The sequence below is a fragment of the Megalops cyprinoides genome, chromosome 2 (assembly GCF_013368585.1).
Source record: "Megalops cyprinoides isolate fMegCyp1 chromosome 2, fMegCyp1.pri, whole genome shotgun sequence".
Taxonomy (NCBI): Eukaryota; Metazoa; Chordata; class Actinopteri; order Elopiformes; family Megalopidae; genus Megalops; species Megalops cyprinoides.
This window is the reverse complement of record NC_050584.1, coordinates 49,559,537-49,575,020: the sequence shown is the minus strand read 5'-3', so window position 1 is coordinate 49,575,020 and position 15,484 is coordinate 49,559,537. Positions and strand designations below refer to the sequence as shown.

Here is a 15,484-nt window from a genome sequence, read left to right as displayed (position 1 = left end):
AATTACAATTACACAATCATCAGAATGAACCAGTCAAAAGTAGTCTCTAACAATTGCATCCCTTATTGCACGTCCAGTCAGTCCCTCATTCTGAGAAAATGCCGCAGGTTGGTCTGAGTCTTCAACAGGCTCCGGTGCATCATAAACGTCATCGCAGACAGGGACATTGCGCCTGGTAGCAATGTTGTGCAGGACAATACAGGTAAGTATTATGTTGCATGCTCCCTGTGGTTCCACTCGCAAGTAAAGGCATGCAAAGCGCCTCTTCAGAACGCCATTTAAACACTCAATTGCACATCTTGTTTTGCAATGTTCTTTTTTGCAATCAGCCATGGTAGGAGTGGACAGGCACTGTCTCCTAATATTATGCCATCCGGTCGGTTGGTTTGGAGCCCTCTGTATAGAGCGCTCTCCCTCAGGATACGTGCATCATGGACAGACCCAGGCCACTTCACAACGTTGTTTGTGATGATGAGGTCAGCATCGCCCGCAAGTTGGATGTTGATGCTGTGCCTCCCCTTTCAGTTGACGTACTCCCACTCTCTCTCATGAGGTGCTTATGTATGCACACAAGTGCAGTCGATAACCCCAGGAGTATTGGGCATGTTCCCCAGAAGAAAAAACTTGCACTTGGTCTGGGCAATCTGGTCATCCCTTGGAAATAAAACAAATTGATTGACCAGGCTGGCCAATGGGATTGACACAACTTTCACCACATCACTCACAATTGATTTGTCCACTTCTATATTGTCACCAACAGCTCGATAGAAAGTCCCAGATGCATAGAAGCGCAGAGCAATGAGGCCCTGTTCTTCTACAGACAGACTGTGACTCCTTCGGGTTCTGCATTGAAGTTTTGGCCTGACAAGGTCTGCAATGTACTTAATATCAGCATTCCTAAAGCAAAACTAAACATATAGTTCCTCAGCGGTGTATTGCTCCAGTGGTTTTGTACGCTCAACTTGCATCCTTTGATGGTATCCTCTCCTACCAAAGCGGTCATGGCGAGGGACAATACCTGCCATGTCAGTGCCTCTCTGTAAATCCTCTGAGAAAGGCTGAATAAGATGGCTGTGTAATTGGTCTTTTCAAGCACACACCCATTAAACATCAGTTAGCTGATGTGCTTTGGCTTGTGTTCAGTTAAATCAATCATGCCCAAGGCCTATAAACTCTATGTTCACTACACCAAAGAGGTGGAACCATTGACTCAAAAGGACCTAATTTCACTGTTGCAGAAACCCATGCACTGCTAGAGGGTGTTAGGTGCCATTATGTCTCAATAGTAGGAAGTTTTAATTCTACTAAGGGTGGAGGGACTAACAAAAAAAAGACATTTGGGTTGAAATCACTCAGAATGTGAATGCCATGGGGTCTGGCCAGAAGAGGACCATTGAGCAAGTGAAATTCAGATGGAAGAATCTGAATGCCAGGGAAACAAAGGACCATGCTGAAGCAAAAAACACCCAAACAAGCAACAAGCCCTTTAGGAGAGGTCATTGCACAGATGGGGTTCTTGACATTAATGGAGGTGAAAGCTCGCAAGCTCTGCACTGGATTCAAGATGACCATTGTAGAGGAAAGCGAGCCAGTTCCTCCTAAAGCAGAGGAAACATTTATTCTGGATCTCAGCCCTGTTATTGAGGAAGAAGGTGGATCCTCACAGGTAGAGCCAGTAGTTATTGCCACAGGAGCTCAGAAAAGAGGCTGGAAGTGTTCTTTGCCAAACAAAGATGATGATGCCTATAAGTCACTTCTTAAATGAGAAATTGAAACAGCAGAATTACAGATTCATCTGGCAGAGGAAAAAAATCACTCTTACCCACCTACAGCAAACCAAAGCCAACTTGAGATCCGCCTCCTAAAAGCAGGGCTTCAAAAAGTTGGGGCCTCATTTATAAAAAGTTGCGTAGAAACCATCCTACATTTGATCTAAGACCATTTCTGAAATGTGTGTGTACGTGTGATTCAGAGAAAATGAACATACGCACAAAAAACGTGTGTACGCCACTCTCCCAGATGTGAATTCTATATATCATAAATGATCTTGAAATTGTGCGCAGCTGAATGGTTTTAGATCTCCGCCTTATAAACACCCCCTAATTAATTTCATTAGCATATAAAGGAGCTCGAATCAAAACCCAAATCCTCTACTTGATAATGGCAAGCTGCAAGAAAAAAAATTTTTAGCGAGGCCGAAATCAAGGTCCTGTTGGAGGAGGTGCAGGTGCGTGCAGGGACGCTGTTTGGGAGCCTTTCCAGTGGTGTTACCACTAAAACCAAGTACATGGTCTGGCAGTCTGTAGCTCAGGCTGTGAACGAGGAGGAACTAGTATCATCAGAAAGGTAGTTCTGCTGTTTATTTTGATATGCAGTATGTTTTGAAGCGATAGGGACTTAGTGACTTATTCAACCAAGAAGATGTGAAAATGGGTGAAGAAATTAGTAAAGATATTACTTTTCAGAAGTTTGATCTCTTCATAACGTGATTACTTCGGTATGTACAAATATGTGACTAGCATCATTACAAAGCTCCGGTTCCGCTCTTGACATTTACATTTACATTTATTCATTTGGCAGACGCTTTTATCCAAAGCGACTTACATAGGTTACAGTTGTTTTACAATGTTATCCATTTATACAGCTGGATATTTACTGATGCAACTGTGGGTTAAGTACCTTGCCCAAGGGTACAGCAACAGTAGCAGTTTAGCACCACTATGCTACACTGCCACCCCTTGTCATATGTGTTCCATATCTATGTGATGACGAGTTCATGAGTAATTCAAACAAGAGTAATGGGTGTGGAGATGGACGCAGAGCTGTATGCAGATTGTAACTATGATTAAACTTCATGTAAATTCATTCAACAATACATATTTCCTGACTCTTACAGATTTTTAAATCTTTTAAATGGTATAGCAATGAATTAGTCCCAGAATTTTTGATCACTACAAGTTTGATTCTTATATTAGCTGTTTTCATAGGCAGTGTGCACTGTACTGATGTAGTAACTGTGTATCATAGGAACAGCTCTGACGTCAGTACATATACCTTTGCGAAAACATACCTGAGTCTCTCAGTACACTATATGGACAAAAGTATTCAGATGCCTGACCATTACACCAACAGGGACTGTAATGACATTGTATTCAAATACATACACTTTAATATGGAGCTGGTCCCCTTTTTGCAGCTATAACAGCTTCCATTCTTCTTGGAAGGCTTTCCACAAGACTTTGGAGTGTTTCTGTGGGAATTTGTGCCCATTCATTCTGTAGAGCATTTATGAGGTCAGGCACTGATGTTGGACGAGAAGGCCTGGCTCGCAATCTCCGTTCCAGTTCATCCCAAAGGTGCTGGATGGGGTTGAGGTCAGGGCTCTGTGCGGGCCAGTCAAGTTCTTCCACACCGAATTCATTCTTTATAGTCCTTGCTTTGTGCACTGGGGCACAGTCATGTTGGAATAGAAAAGGGCCTTCCCCAAACTGTTGCCACAAAGTTGGAAGCATAGCATTGTCCAAAATGTCTTGGTATGCTGAAGCATTAAGATTGCCCTTTACTGGAGATAAGGGGCCTAGCCCAAACCCTGAAAAACAGGTGTGGCCAAATACTTTTGTCCATAAAATGTGTATAAATATCAATGGAAGACCAATGTACAACTCAGAAATTTGCTCCCAGTGCCTCCCTTTCAATAAAGAGGCACTGCTCTAAATTATGCTGTGTTTCCTCTGTTCTTTCAATTAACTTAAATGCAAGGGCATTGCCATTCACATCAGCAAATGGATGACTCGATAAGCTATGTTCTGGGCCCAGGATAAAGCTGTCTGCCAAGCAAATCAAGTCCAAAGTGTCTCGTCAACTGGCAGCTTATCTCACATTTTCTACCAGCATTTCTGGGAGGATAAACATTGTATGCACTTCCCAGCATACTGTAAAACATGGGCTGGTTGTGCTGACTTGCTCATATTGATAAAAATTGTGAAACACCTTTATAAACAATGGACTAAATTAATTCCTCGACCTTTTCAGGATATGGCCTTTGTGGCCTTTTGTTTTCATAAATTTTCGCATCATGTAATTAAAACGGGAATATTTGATATTGAATTTCTGAAGAACAACGGTTGAGACTTTTTTGAAGTATTTTACTTGTAAGTGTTACATGGCTGGTATAAATGATTTTGCATTTTTACTAATTATGTATTTTGCTATGAAATGTGTATACACCCTCAGTGTATTTCAAGGAAGCTCATGTAGTAGTTGTGGAACTACAAAGACGGGCTTGTACCCCAAAGATTGCAGACTCACTCCTAAAGAGATGGCACTGCTGTTGTATACTTGACCTGAATTTCAAGAATAAAGAGCTGCAGTACATAACTAGTTGCTGTAAAGGTCACTCTGAGTGAGGGCATCTGCTATACAAATACAATTGTAATGATTTTAAAATGATGTAAAGACAATCACATTTGAATGTGCTGCATAGAATTTATTTATTTTACATTAGTTATGTGATTTTACAGACATTAACTGTGTAGAACATGTGGCAACAAATACACCTTTGCATTTGAGAAGGTGGTCTGATAGGGACAACAGTACAAGTTAAGCACACTGTTCTGTACAGCGACAGGCCAAATGTGCGTTGACTGTTTCCTTGAGGTCCACACTCTTCTCCCTAATACTGCCCAGACCCTCAGACCTGTTCACATTGGATTCTGGAATTGGAAAAGAAACCAGAAATCAGACCAGCAATAATAAATACAAGACAATGCTGAACAACTCTATAAGACTAAACTCTTATTAAATTGCTATCACTGAATCTGAATTGTTTCACCAAAAAGCATTTAGTAGCTATGAGTACCCTTTCTCCATATATGATTGGAACTCACCAATGGGGAGGCAGTGGAAGCCAACAGTGACAGGGGTGGTCCTCAGTGGGTGGCAGCCAGGCAGACAGCGAAGCACAGGGTCAACAGAATAGCATTTAGACTCCTGTCCATCCAAGATCATCTGCTTCTCAAGCTTCACTGACTCCAGCTTCATTCGGCACTCTGGATCAGAGAAAGGGAAATTTGTCAACAAGTCAAGCTTTCATGAGACCTGATTACTGATGTTGTGGAGATACTTACGGTTGTTGTCACGGCAGCTTTCTGCAGGAAGAACCCAGGAATGGGCAAAGCTGAGTGCACTCTTGGTCAGGCGTCCGTTGGGAGTGCGGAATTCCTGTCTTACTTCACCATCAGCCTTTCCACAGATTCCACAAGTCTGACCCTTCATCCAGTCAACAACTTGAACCTAAGTGGCAAGATTGTTCGAAGAATTAGCTATGCTAAATTTGAAAGATGCCTGTACAGAACATGTTTACAAATGGACTTATGGTCACCTTCCACATGTTCTTGTCAAAGTACACCTCATGTAGACCATGGCTGGCAGCATAGAGGGAAAGGCCATCGCCATTCTGTCTGATGAGGATTGATCCTGTAGGCACAAAAAGAAAAAAGAATGTATAATCTGTTATAACGAGATGGAAAAGAAAATGTACGTTTCTGGAACATTGAATCTCCACCCATATATAAGATTTAAGATAGCAAGCATGAACCTGTAGGATGTTCATATGGAAGGCTTGGAACTTGCATGCCGTTGATCTTCATCAGTGCTCCGCTGTCACTGGGGTACAGATCAACATCACTGGAAGAGATCAGCAAGTGGGCATCTTAGAACATGGTGAAATACAATGCAGCTGTGTTGCTTCAGTCGAGAAACATGGAGGTGAGTATGAGCTTTACTAACAGGTCTGCGAGTTTCACAGTGATGTGGTTCTGTTCAGAGGCCTGATCTTTCTTCATCAGAACCATAAACTTCAGCTCTGGTGTGCAATCCTGAGCCAGAACTTGGTAGCAGGAAATGGGCATTTCATTCCTGTATCGTCTGTTGTTGAATGTAGTCAGTGTGTCATTGGTCAGGCTGCATTTTGCTGCAAGAATGCAAAAGTTAATTTCAATTTAATAGTAATAGTAGTAGTAGTGTTCATAAGTTGAATAGTATTTATACTGATTAAATATCAAAAATCAAAATTAAAATGAGTATAAATTAATGCAGTTTAAGCAACTGAAGGTAAAAATCTTCTATCATTACTGCCAACCTGCATTGGCTTCAGCATACATATTGTGAATTCTCTCAGCAATATTCTGTTCCAGGTTTGCATGGGCAGTTGCTTCAGCTCCGAAAGGCAGGGCAATGGGGAGGTACATAGCCAGTTTATAAAGAGTCATCTACAGAAAACAAACAAACAGCAATTTGTCTCAAAGTACCCAGAATGGCATCCATGTAAAATCCTGCAAATATGTTAAACATGTACATTACCCTTGGTGTTTTCAAGATCAGATTAATGGTCCTCTCAGAGGTGGCAGCCACAGTCAATTTGATCTGTCTCCCTCTGTTATATGGTCTGCCCTCACTCAAACCAGCCATCAAAGCAGCACCAGGGATGTAGGCAGAGAGCCTATATGGAGTGACAAGCAAAAAGAGGGCTCAATTAAGGCTCAAGATTTCCACAGTATATGTTGGAAAAACACCAAATCTTGTTAAGTGGGGATAATTCTTTACATCTTTGAGTAGTGCTTAACAGCGCGAGGAATCTTGTGCCACTTCAGCTTCAGGCGGGCTGCGGGGCTTGCCCCCAGAAGACCAGTCTCGGCCTTTATCACTGCTGCATACTCCTGGCATTCTGCTCCCCAGGCAACCTTGGCCTTAAGAGAGCAAAATCATGCATTAAAGATAGTGAGGTTAATGGGGGCATAGGGGTTCAGGATAAATCAGGCTAATGTCACAGAGGTACTACTGTGTCAGTATTCTCTGATTGAAGGCAATTTCTCTCACCCTGGCTTTGTGTCTGCTCAGTAGGATACCATCAGCGCACATCTTCCAGTTTTCATTTTCGGCGAGAGTAGCCATGATGACTTGAACCCTGTTAGCAGCAGCATCCATATAGGCAGCAATTTGGTATCCCTGCATCTTTGCATCAGCCCTCACTGCACGGATAATGATCACAGCGGCAGGCTGCTCAGTATCTCCGAGGTATCTATTCTGTGGGAGCAGAAAAAAGGGCAGCACATTGAGGCTGATGATTCCTGACCAGTGTGCTGAGTCTGCAATGTATAAGGAGTACTAGAGGAGTTACAGATAGCCTGTACCTTTTTGTAAATGGCCTCAAAGCTGGAAGCACTGCTCCTGCTGCTCACGCTGCTGCTCACACTGCTGCTGACCCTGCTGTTGACTCTGCCGCGGATGCCGCTGCGGGCGCTGCTACTGACGCTGCTGCTCACACTCTTGCTTCTGGAACTGGAGGACACCATGGCCTTGGAGACACCTCTAGAGATTGTGTGCTGCAAGCCAGAGGGAGACAGTCATCTCATATCATTAATATGGCTTATCCATATTCATAGCGTTCAAAAACCCAGAGTAGTGACATGTACACGTACTGAATTTTGTGTCCTAAAATTATTACCTGATGGATGTGGTGTTTGGTGAACTTGTAGTCGTAGATTTCAGCCTGTAAAAGAAAGTGACAGGTTAAGTTTGCAGTTTCCTTCAAGTAATTGACCAAATGGAATTAATTTGGATGTATCATCTGAGCAGTGAGTGATTCCCTCAAACCACAGCTGGGGGATGGACGCCTCACCCTAGACATGCGGCTGGCGATACGGCTGCTGACAGAGCTACTGACAGAGCTGCTGACACTCCAGGCTCTGGAACTGATCTTCTTTGAGGCGGACTTGCGCTTCCTACTGCTTCTACTGCTGCTGCTGCTGCTGCTTCTCCTGATGATCTTGCTGCCACTGGCCACATGTTTGCTGTTTTTCTTGTGACGAGAAGCAGCTGAAGAGGAGGACGAGCTGGAGGAGCTGGAGGAACTCTTGCTGAGGCTGGCTGTGGCAGAGCTACTTGAGCTGGAGGAAGAACTGGTACGGTTCCTCCTCTGCAGAGAGAAAAATATGAACATGAATCTTCGCTATGAATGTTCATCAATATTTTTAGATCTAACAACAATAGAAATGCCAGAGAAGGTTTATATTGTTTGTTGACATTACTTATTTATACATATATTAACTAGCATGTCCAGAATGAAAGACTATTGATTTAAGTTATGGATCACATGATTTGTAAACCAAAATTACTCACTGCTCCAGTTTCCAGAATCTTCCTCAGTTTAAGCAGGACAGTCTTTCCCTCTGGAGCTTCCACAGCATCCTTCAGGCTGATTATTCTGATGATTTTTGATGCTGCCTTGGGTCCAAGCTGGATTTCAATCTCCACTTTTTCAATGGCTGCTTCAGCAGCTACTGCAAGAGAATTTGTTCCAGACAACTTCAATATGGCAAGGAAGGAAGCAGAAGCAATCATTCATTTAAATGACTATTACATGTTTGGCTCTGACTGGCGTATTATCTGTCTGAGTACACATCTTTACAACATACCTGGTTTCACAGCAACTGTGACTGCATGCTCTCCAACCAGTTTGTAAAGAGGACAGTTTCTGATGAACGCAGCGTTCATGGAGGCAACCTCAACGCACGCTTTCAATCCAAAGGTAGTGAATGTGGCACACAGTGCTTCGTGAACTTTAGCTGAAATAGCCACTTTGGGCCTGGCACTGGCAGTTATATCAGTGTAAATGATTTCTGATGATGCTGACTGAAAACCAGACAGAGAGAACAAGGTATGATTAGTTGTGCACAAGACCACATTTAATGTATGTTTCCTACAACTATTGCAGTGATTTTAACAATGCAAATATTTATCTTTGCCTTACCAATCCACTAGCAATAGAAACGGCTGCTTTAGATGTGAATTTCTCCTTGGACAGCTGGGCTGCAAGAGCTGCAGGCAATATTGCAACTCTTTTAGCTGCTGCAACATCTTCTACATTTCTTGCCACAGCAAAGGTTCCAACACTGTTGAAAAAATATGTTAAGTGTATTATCCATGATGCATTTTAAGACTGATGAAGTGTTCTAGCAGGAAATATATTGTTCAAGTAGTTAATTTTTAATTGCAGCAATAGGTTCCCACCCCAATGTAGGTCAGATTCCCTTGAAACTATTTAAGCATTATTTTCTGAAAAGTAGTTAAAGGCTGCATACCGCACAGCCGCAATGTGTTCCGGAGCCTGAGCAGGCAAGGCCTCAACCTTGAAGATGCCTTCAGCGATGTCGATTCTTGCAGCAAACTTCAGAGGGATGGTTGTGTGCACTTTAGCTTTGGCCATAACTGCAGCCTGAATGAAGGCAGTATTCACTCCCATCACTGCAAATGTGTGCATGGCAATGCTGCAGGAAGCAGAGAAACGGGTGATAAAATAACCCCGTGTAACCTGACCATTTTGCCATCTTAGCCAACAGTCCATGACTCTACCTTGGTGCGATGTCAGCATCTAGTTCAATGTTAGTGTTCAACAGCTGAGCGACATGGAAGGCTTCAGCAGGTGCAGGTGTCAGGGTGGCTCTGACTGTCAACATAAATATAGATTAGAATGGAAGAGCAGAAAACCCTCTCAGTTACAAGATATAGCAGGGAAACTTCTGTCTTTTTTTGTGAACTGCTTACCCTTAACTGCAGCAGCAGCAACAGCAGCAGTGTATAGACTCACTTCCATGGGGACACCAGCAGAAGTTGGGAAGATACGACGCACCTCTGCTGCCAGCAGGGGCTTAGCCCACTGGAATGCAGCTCCAGACTGCAGCGTGTTCAGTGCATGCTTCACCATTATATGATGTGCAGCGCTTCCGGTAGTAACCTGCATTCAATCACATCAAAGGAGCCTATTTCATCTCATTTGCAGTTGACAGTGTTTTCGTACAAAACCCGGAAATTACGTTTAGGTACGAAGGTAGAATAATATACACACATTACCACCTTTAACCGAAACATTATATTACATACCTGTATTGCCTGGTCAATGATGGCCTTGTCAATGTTTACAAAGGCAATTTCTTGACCGAACAGCTTGAAATACATTGAAGCCAATGGCTCATTCGCTGGTGCAGCCTTCCAGTCTGTGAGCTGTCAGGAAAAGCAGTGTACATTGAATTTGAAGAAGCTGAAATGATTGTTCAAGAACACCTTAAAATCTCTTGTATAGCTTTCCAGTTTACTCAAAAGTTAAAGATTTTTAGCCAATCATTTCCAAAATAATTTCTCTGCCACTTACAGCCTTCAAGACACGCTTCATCTTTGTGATCCTGTCAGCAGCAGCAACAGCAGGTGCTTTCAGAAGAGCCTCCTGGATTCCTTCAGTTCTAACACCAAGCTGGTACAGAGGGAGGATTTTATTTTATTTCAGTTTGAAAGAATTACTCACTCTATAAAACAGTGAAACAATGTTTCATAAATTTCATTCTCACCTCCAGAACATTAGCTGCTGCGCCAGCAAAGTAGGCACGGAATTTGGCTACAACAGCCCTGGGCAAAAGGGTGGCAGCATCATTGACAAGGAAGGCACTGGCAGCAGCACCAGCCATCAGATGAGCTTTAAACAGAAAGCAAGAATTCTTAGTTTTTTAATAATTCACAGATAACCTCAAGCAAAAAAATGTAATGATGTCCTTGTGTCTGGTATAAACATTACACAGATTTTATATTATCCTTACTGTTGTAACTGTCAAGATGGATAGCTTTGCTGAAACGGTAGCTCAGTCTGTCTAATTTGGGGCTCAGGATCTTGACGGCAACATTGCAGGCAGCAGCACTGAACAGAGAGAAAGGAGAAATATTACTTTTTCATCAAATCTATGATGAGAAAGTAGTGGTGAGAAGCATGATTGAACATGTGCTCTTACACAGGAGCAAGGTCAGGGGCAGTACTCCTGGTCAGAGCCTTCATGTGGGAATAGGTGAAGCTGGCAACTTGCAGGCTGGCCTCCTTCACTAGAGCGTCAGCAACTGCAGCCACCAAACCCATACTTGGCCTGGTCTCAAGCAGCACAACACAGGCCACCATGCGCACCTCTGGATGCAAAGCTCTGTCCATGAACAGTTGTACAGCCACCTCCTGGACCTGGTACACAACAAGTGGACATTTGAAAGAAAAGCCTCATGTTAACTTCACGTACTGACACAACTTATAAAAATGAGAGCAGATAATGATACGTTTTATATATGCCTTTAGACCGATTAATACTCGCCATTCTGCGTTCCAGTTTGGCAATGTTCCTGAGGGCCATCACAGCGTCAACATGAACTCTGACTGGGAGCGCAGCAGCTGCATGACCAAATCCAGGCAGGAGCTTCATGATTGTCTTGATACTGGCAGGATGACCAGCATTCCCCAGAACTTTCACTGCCAGGATGATCTCAGCCACATCAGCTTTAGCAATAGCTTCAGCAGCAATGTCATGAACGGGCTGAGGAAAGGAGATTGGGGAAGATGGTCAATCCCACTAGTAATTGTACTACAGTAGCTAATGGCAGAACCATACAAAATACCCATATACCTTCAGAACATCAGCTGGGCAGGTGGGGTGTGCAGCACAGAACTTGAAAACCATGGAGCCGTAACCAAGCATGGCAATTTCACGCAGAACACGGTTTTTCTCAATTTGAGGGCTGAATACCAGACTCTGGAAGAGGTAATAGACATTGTTTTTCAGAATTTTTCCAATCATAAATCAATCTGATCTTAAACACTGAGTTGAATGGGACTACGCACAGCTGCAAGGTCAATGGTTTCCATGTCCGCCTTGACCATTTGCACAGCAGCTAGCAGTGCCTGAGCACTTTCAGCAGTGGTAAGTTCACCAGCCAGGAACATCTCCTTGATGAATCTCACAGCATGGACTGTTCCGATGGCAGGAACGGCATCCAAGATCCAGCGCCTGAAGAATGAAAGTTTCATGTGATCATTCACACATCCATTTCCTGTTACTACAAAGTTGTCAAAAAGAAAGCTTGCTTAGTTTTATAATGCCAAGGAAGTATATGGTAATGTTTCTCTAGAAAATTACCTGTGTGCTGGCTTCTCCTTGAATTGAGCCCAGATGCCTTCAATGTTCTCATATGTAGCTACACGGAGTAGCTGGACCAGCTCTACAAACTTCAGAGGAGCATCTTCATGGACCGCAGCCACATTGTATGTTACCAGATGATTCAGGATTTCAACAATCTACAAAGGTCAGAATGTGAAACAATGAATCATTACGAGCATTCCAAAAAAATCAAACTCTCTGTTTTTCTAAGCAGTAGGATAATATATTTCAACAGGTGAATGTATAAACACAGCCACTATACCTGAGTGTGTGCATTACTGATCCTTATGAGTTGAATGGGAGTCTGGAGTATCTCAGATGCAAACTCATAAGCCAAAGACCCACGAGCCAGGTAGTCTGCTTGAATGGGCCTAACGGCATCTGCTTGGAACTCAAGGAATGCAAGGATTTGTCTGTATACGAAAATGAAAGAAATAATAACTATTTGAAATAACAAAACAAGTAAATATTTTCTAAGTATCGGTGCTCATTTCTGATCAATTTTGCTAGTGCCTAGCTTTGCAGTTTTACCTTGCTTCCATTTGGGCAGCCCCAGCCATCTCATTGAAAGGCGTGAACTGATGAAGCTCCTTAACAGTGGCCTCTTTAATTACAGCTCCACTTGCAGTTCGCTCCATCACATAGTTGTAGGCTGCAGCTCCCCTCATGTTCTTTCCTCTCTGTGTAGAGAAAGCAGTGTGGTGAGCTTTCATGAGTTGCATGGAACTTTGTCAGAGTTCTCTACAGTTCATATTAGCCTTACCTGTTGACAGCGGGCACATGTCTCCATGTATGCCATACCAATATCCTTCATTATTCTCTCCTCGCAGTTGTTCAGATCTTTGGACTTGGTGATATAAATGAGCTCTGCCTTTGCATCCTCACTGATCACATAGTCTGTCTTACAGACTCCTTGAGCTCCAGCCTGGTAAACAGAGGGCATGGAATGAGTGAACAGTCAGGAACATTTGTATTGAGTTACAACTTTGCTCCTTGAGCTTGAGTTCTCACCTCTTGCAACTCATACACATTCTGGGTCTGTTTGATGTTGAGCTGAAGTATGTTCAGGATACCTCTGTGGACATTCAGAACAGTTGCAGAGACATCAGCGGGGGCAAACACCTTCCCCACGACACCATTAGTGTACTCAAATTTGATGGGAATTAGCAGCTGAGCAGCGAGGGCCTCAGTTAGCTTTGCAGCTGGTACAAATGGATCCTTGGGCCAGATGCCACTGTACTCAAAGATCTGAGGGTCCATGAGCTGGGAAGACAATATTTTAATTAGGTGAGAATTCTGCTGTCATGTACACTGCATTTGATCAAATCAAAATTTGTCATTTAAAAGACAATAGGTATTTTGAAAATTTGATGCAGACATACATTTTCATGGTTGTTTATACTAAATGAAAGATAAGTGTTTCCATATACACAGTATAAATGTATTCCCAGGTTTCATTACAGCTGTCATAGCATGTACACTTCTAATAAGTCTTACCTTCAGCAGGTAGTTGTTCTGGGCGATTGCACTGATGACAACCTTGCTGGTAACTTTCACTCCAGCCCTGGCCAGGCCCGCCTCAGGCAGACCACCCATGATCACTGCTTCATACTTGTACACATAGTTCTTACTGGTGGCAAATTCTGGTGCTGTAACAACAGTCATCGCTTTTTAATGAAGAATGGTCTTGTTTTAAACAGTAAAGCATTTCATGAAATAAATTTCACTTATTACTGACATTATATATGAACAGGTTTTAAATACTCACCAAGCTTAATCTGTTGCCCAGCTGCAAGCCAAAAAAAAAACATCTCTTTATAATTGAGATTAACATACAACCATATGATTTCTCTTATAATTATGTCTTGGATTTTTAAAAAATGTTTTAGCGAAGTACTTAATATCACAGCCCGAGCAGAAGTATAAAAGATTATTAATTATGATCTGTTGTACTTACCCACAAGGGCCAGGGTCAGGGCAAGAACAACCACTCTCATGGCTGGTGGGATGTGAAGAACACTAAATATAGCTTGGCTTTTATAGGCAATTCTTTGCTGACATTGCATTCATCACAAGATATATCATTAACTACATTTACCAAATACACCACATATCATAGTCATAGACAAACAAATAAATTGGACAAATGACTGATAGGGAGGGTGACTGTGCAAGGTTAGGTTAACTTGTCCTCTACTGCCTGCTTGTTTGACAGGTCAGGCTCAATGTCCAAATTGAAATAATGTTTGACATGATTCTCTTGTTGAATACTTAACTGAAAATACAGTTATTATTATGTATCATTTGAAATAAATAGGGATATATTCTTTTTGTGTGCATGACCTGTTAAATACATTAGCTTTGTGGTTTAACCATGTAACATGTATATGTTCTAAGTATTGTTTAAACATTTATTCTAAGAAGCATAAGGTAAGAATGGCAGTAAGGGGAAACCAATGAAAACATTTAAAAGATTTCAATACAACCACAGTGGGTTATAGGATTAGCAACGAATAGTAAAAAGGATAACAGAATAATAAAGCAATTTGTATTGTTTAGTTGGAGTTGTCTAAAATGATGCAGCTACAACTGTGATTATGTGTAATTTAGTTCTTTTTGATTAATGCAACTTTTTTTTCTCCTGCATACTTATTGCTGTCAGATATATTATTGTGTCATGGCCAATTGTTAGTGATATTAATTCTATTCAAAGTTATAAATCACGACATAGACCACTGTTTTAAAGAAGAACAAGTTCTAGGTCATTGACATGTTTGTTTATTTATTTACTTATTAACGATGGACGTCTATTTCTCAGATGACTCAAAGAGCAAAGAGGAACAGAGACATAAACCCTGAGCTGTGACACAATCAGAGAGCAGAGAGAAAAACGTTTTAAAATAAGGGCATCTATTCATTCTATCCATGGTGCACTTTCCATTTTTTCCATTACTTTCTATGATGTCTCATTTTTGAGGACCACAAAATGAATCACTTGATTAATTTGTTCCTAAATGCTAAGAACAAAGCACTTTGTCATTTGTTGCTTGACACTAACACTATCCATTGAAATTTGTATCTCTGAATTGAATTGACAGAATTTTGAAATGCTTTGCAGGTGAACCTGACACTGGAAGATGGTTTGTTTGTCAAAGTACAAAAAAGGCAGGCTGACATGATTTTTTATCTCTGGGGCCAAAATGACCATTTCTGATACAAGGCATAAAGGTAGGCTTTGTAGCCTATTGCAGTGGTCAGTGTTTCACAAAATAAAATAAATTTGTACAGCTTAAAAAGCTATGAATTCCACAGTCACATTGTACATTACGTGCATACAGTCATAATATCTTCTGCATGAGACAAAACACACTCATCATTACATTATATTACATTACATGCATTTAGCAGATGCTCTTATCCAGAACAAATTCCATCACATTAGAACATAAGTGTATCCATTCAAT

General features: G+C 41.8%; 1 protein-coding gene and 1 pseudogene across 1 annotated transcript; both read right to left on the bottom strand.

The window, feature by feature from the left end:
* Window positions 1–33: 33 nt before the first annotated feature.
* On the bottom strand, window positions 34–1,025 carry LOC118772391 (annotated as a pseudogene).
* Window positions 1,026–4,599: 3,574 nt separating this feature from the next.
* Window positions 4,600–14,017, bottom strand: LOC118772659 (vitellogenin-like). The gene is made up of 35 exons (XM_036521189.1): window positions 13,978–14,017; window positions 13,789–13,809; window positions 13,518–13,669; window positions 13,032–13,283; window positions 12,784–12,945; window positions 12,552–12,700; window positions 12,283–12,433; window positions 12,000–12,157; window positions 11,705–11,870; window positions 11,490–11,615; window positions 11,181–11,399; window positions 10,836–11,053; window positions 10,647–10,744; window positions 10,401–10,525; window positions 10,208–10,306; window positions 9,940–10,059; window positions 9,604–9,793; window positions 9,412–9,505; window positions 9,141–9,326; window positions 8,810–8,951; window positions 8,475–8,691; window positions 8,179–8,339; window positions 7,679–7,975; window positions 7,479–7,549; window positions 7,191–7,233; window positions 6,877–7,083; window positions 6,604–6,746; window positions 6,361–6,499; window positions 6,140–6,269; window positions 5,788–5,971; window positions 5,597–5,685; window positions 5,381–5,475; window positions 5,127–5,292; window positions 4,887–5,048; window positions 4,600–4,712 (listed from the first exon to the last, which is right to left on the bottom strand). The coding sequence occupies exons 1-35, from the start codon at window positions 14,015–14,017 to the stop codon at window positions 4,600–4,602; spliced, it is 5,085 nt and encodes a 1,694-aa protein (XP_036377082.1).
* Between the last annotated feature and the right edge of the window lie 1,467 nt (window positions 14,018–15,484).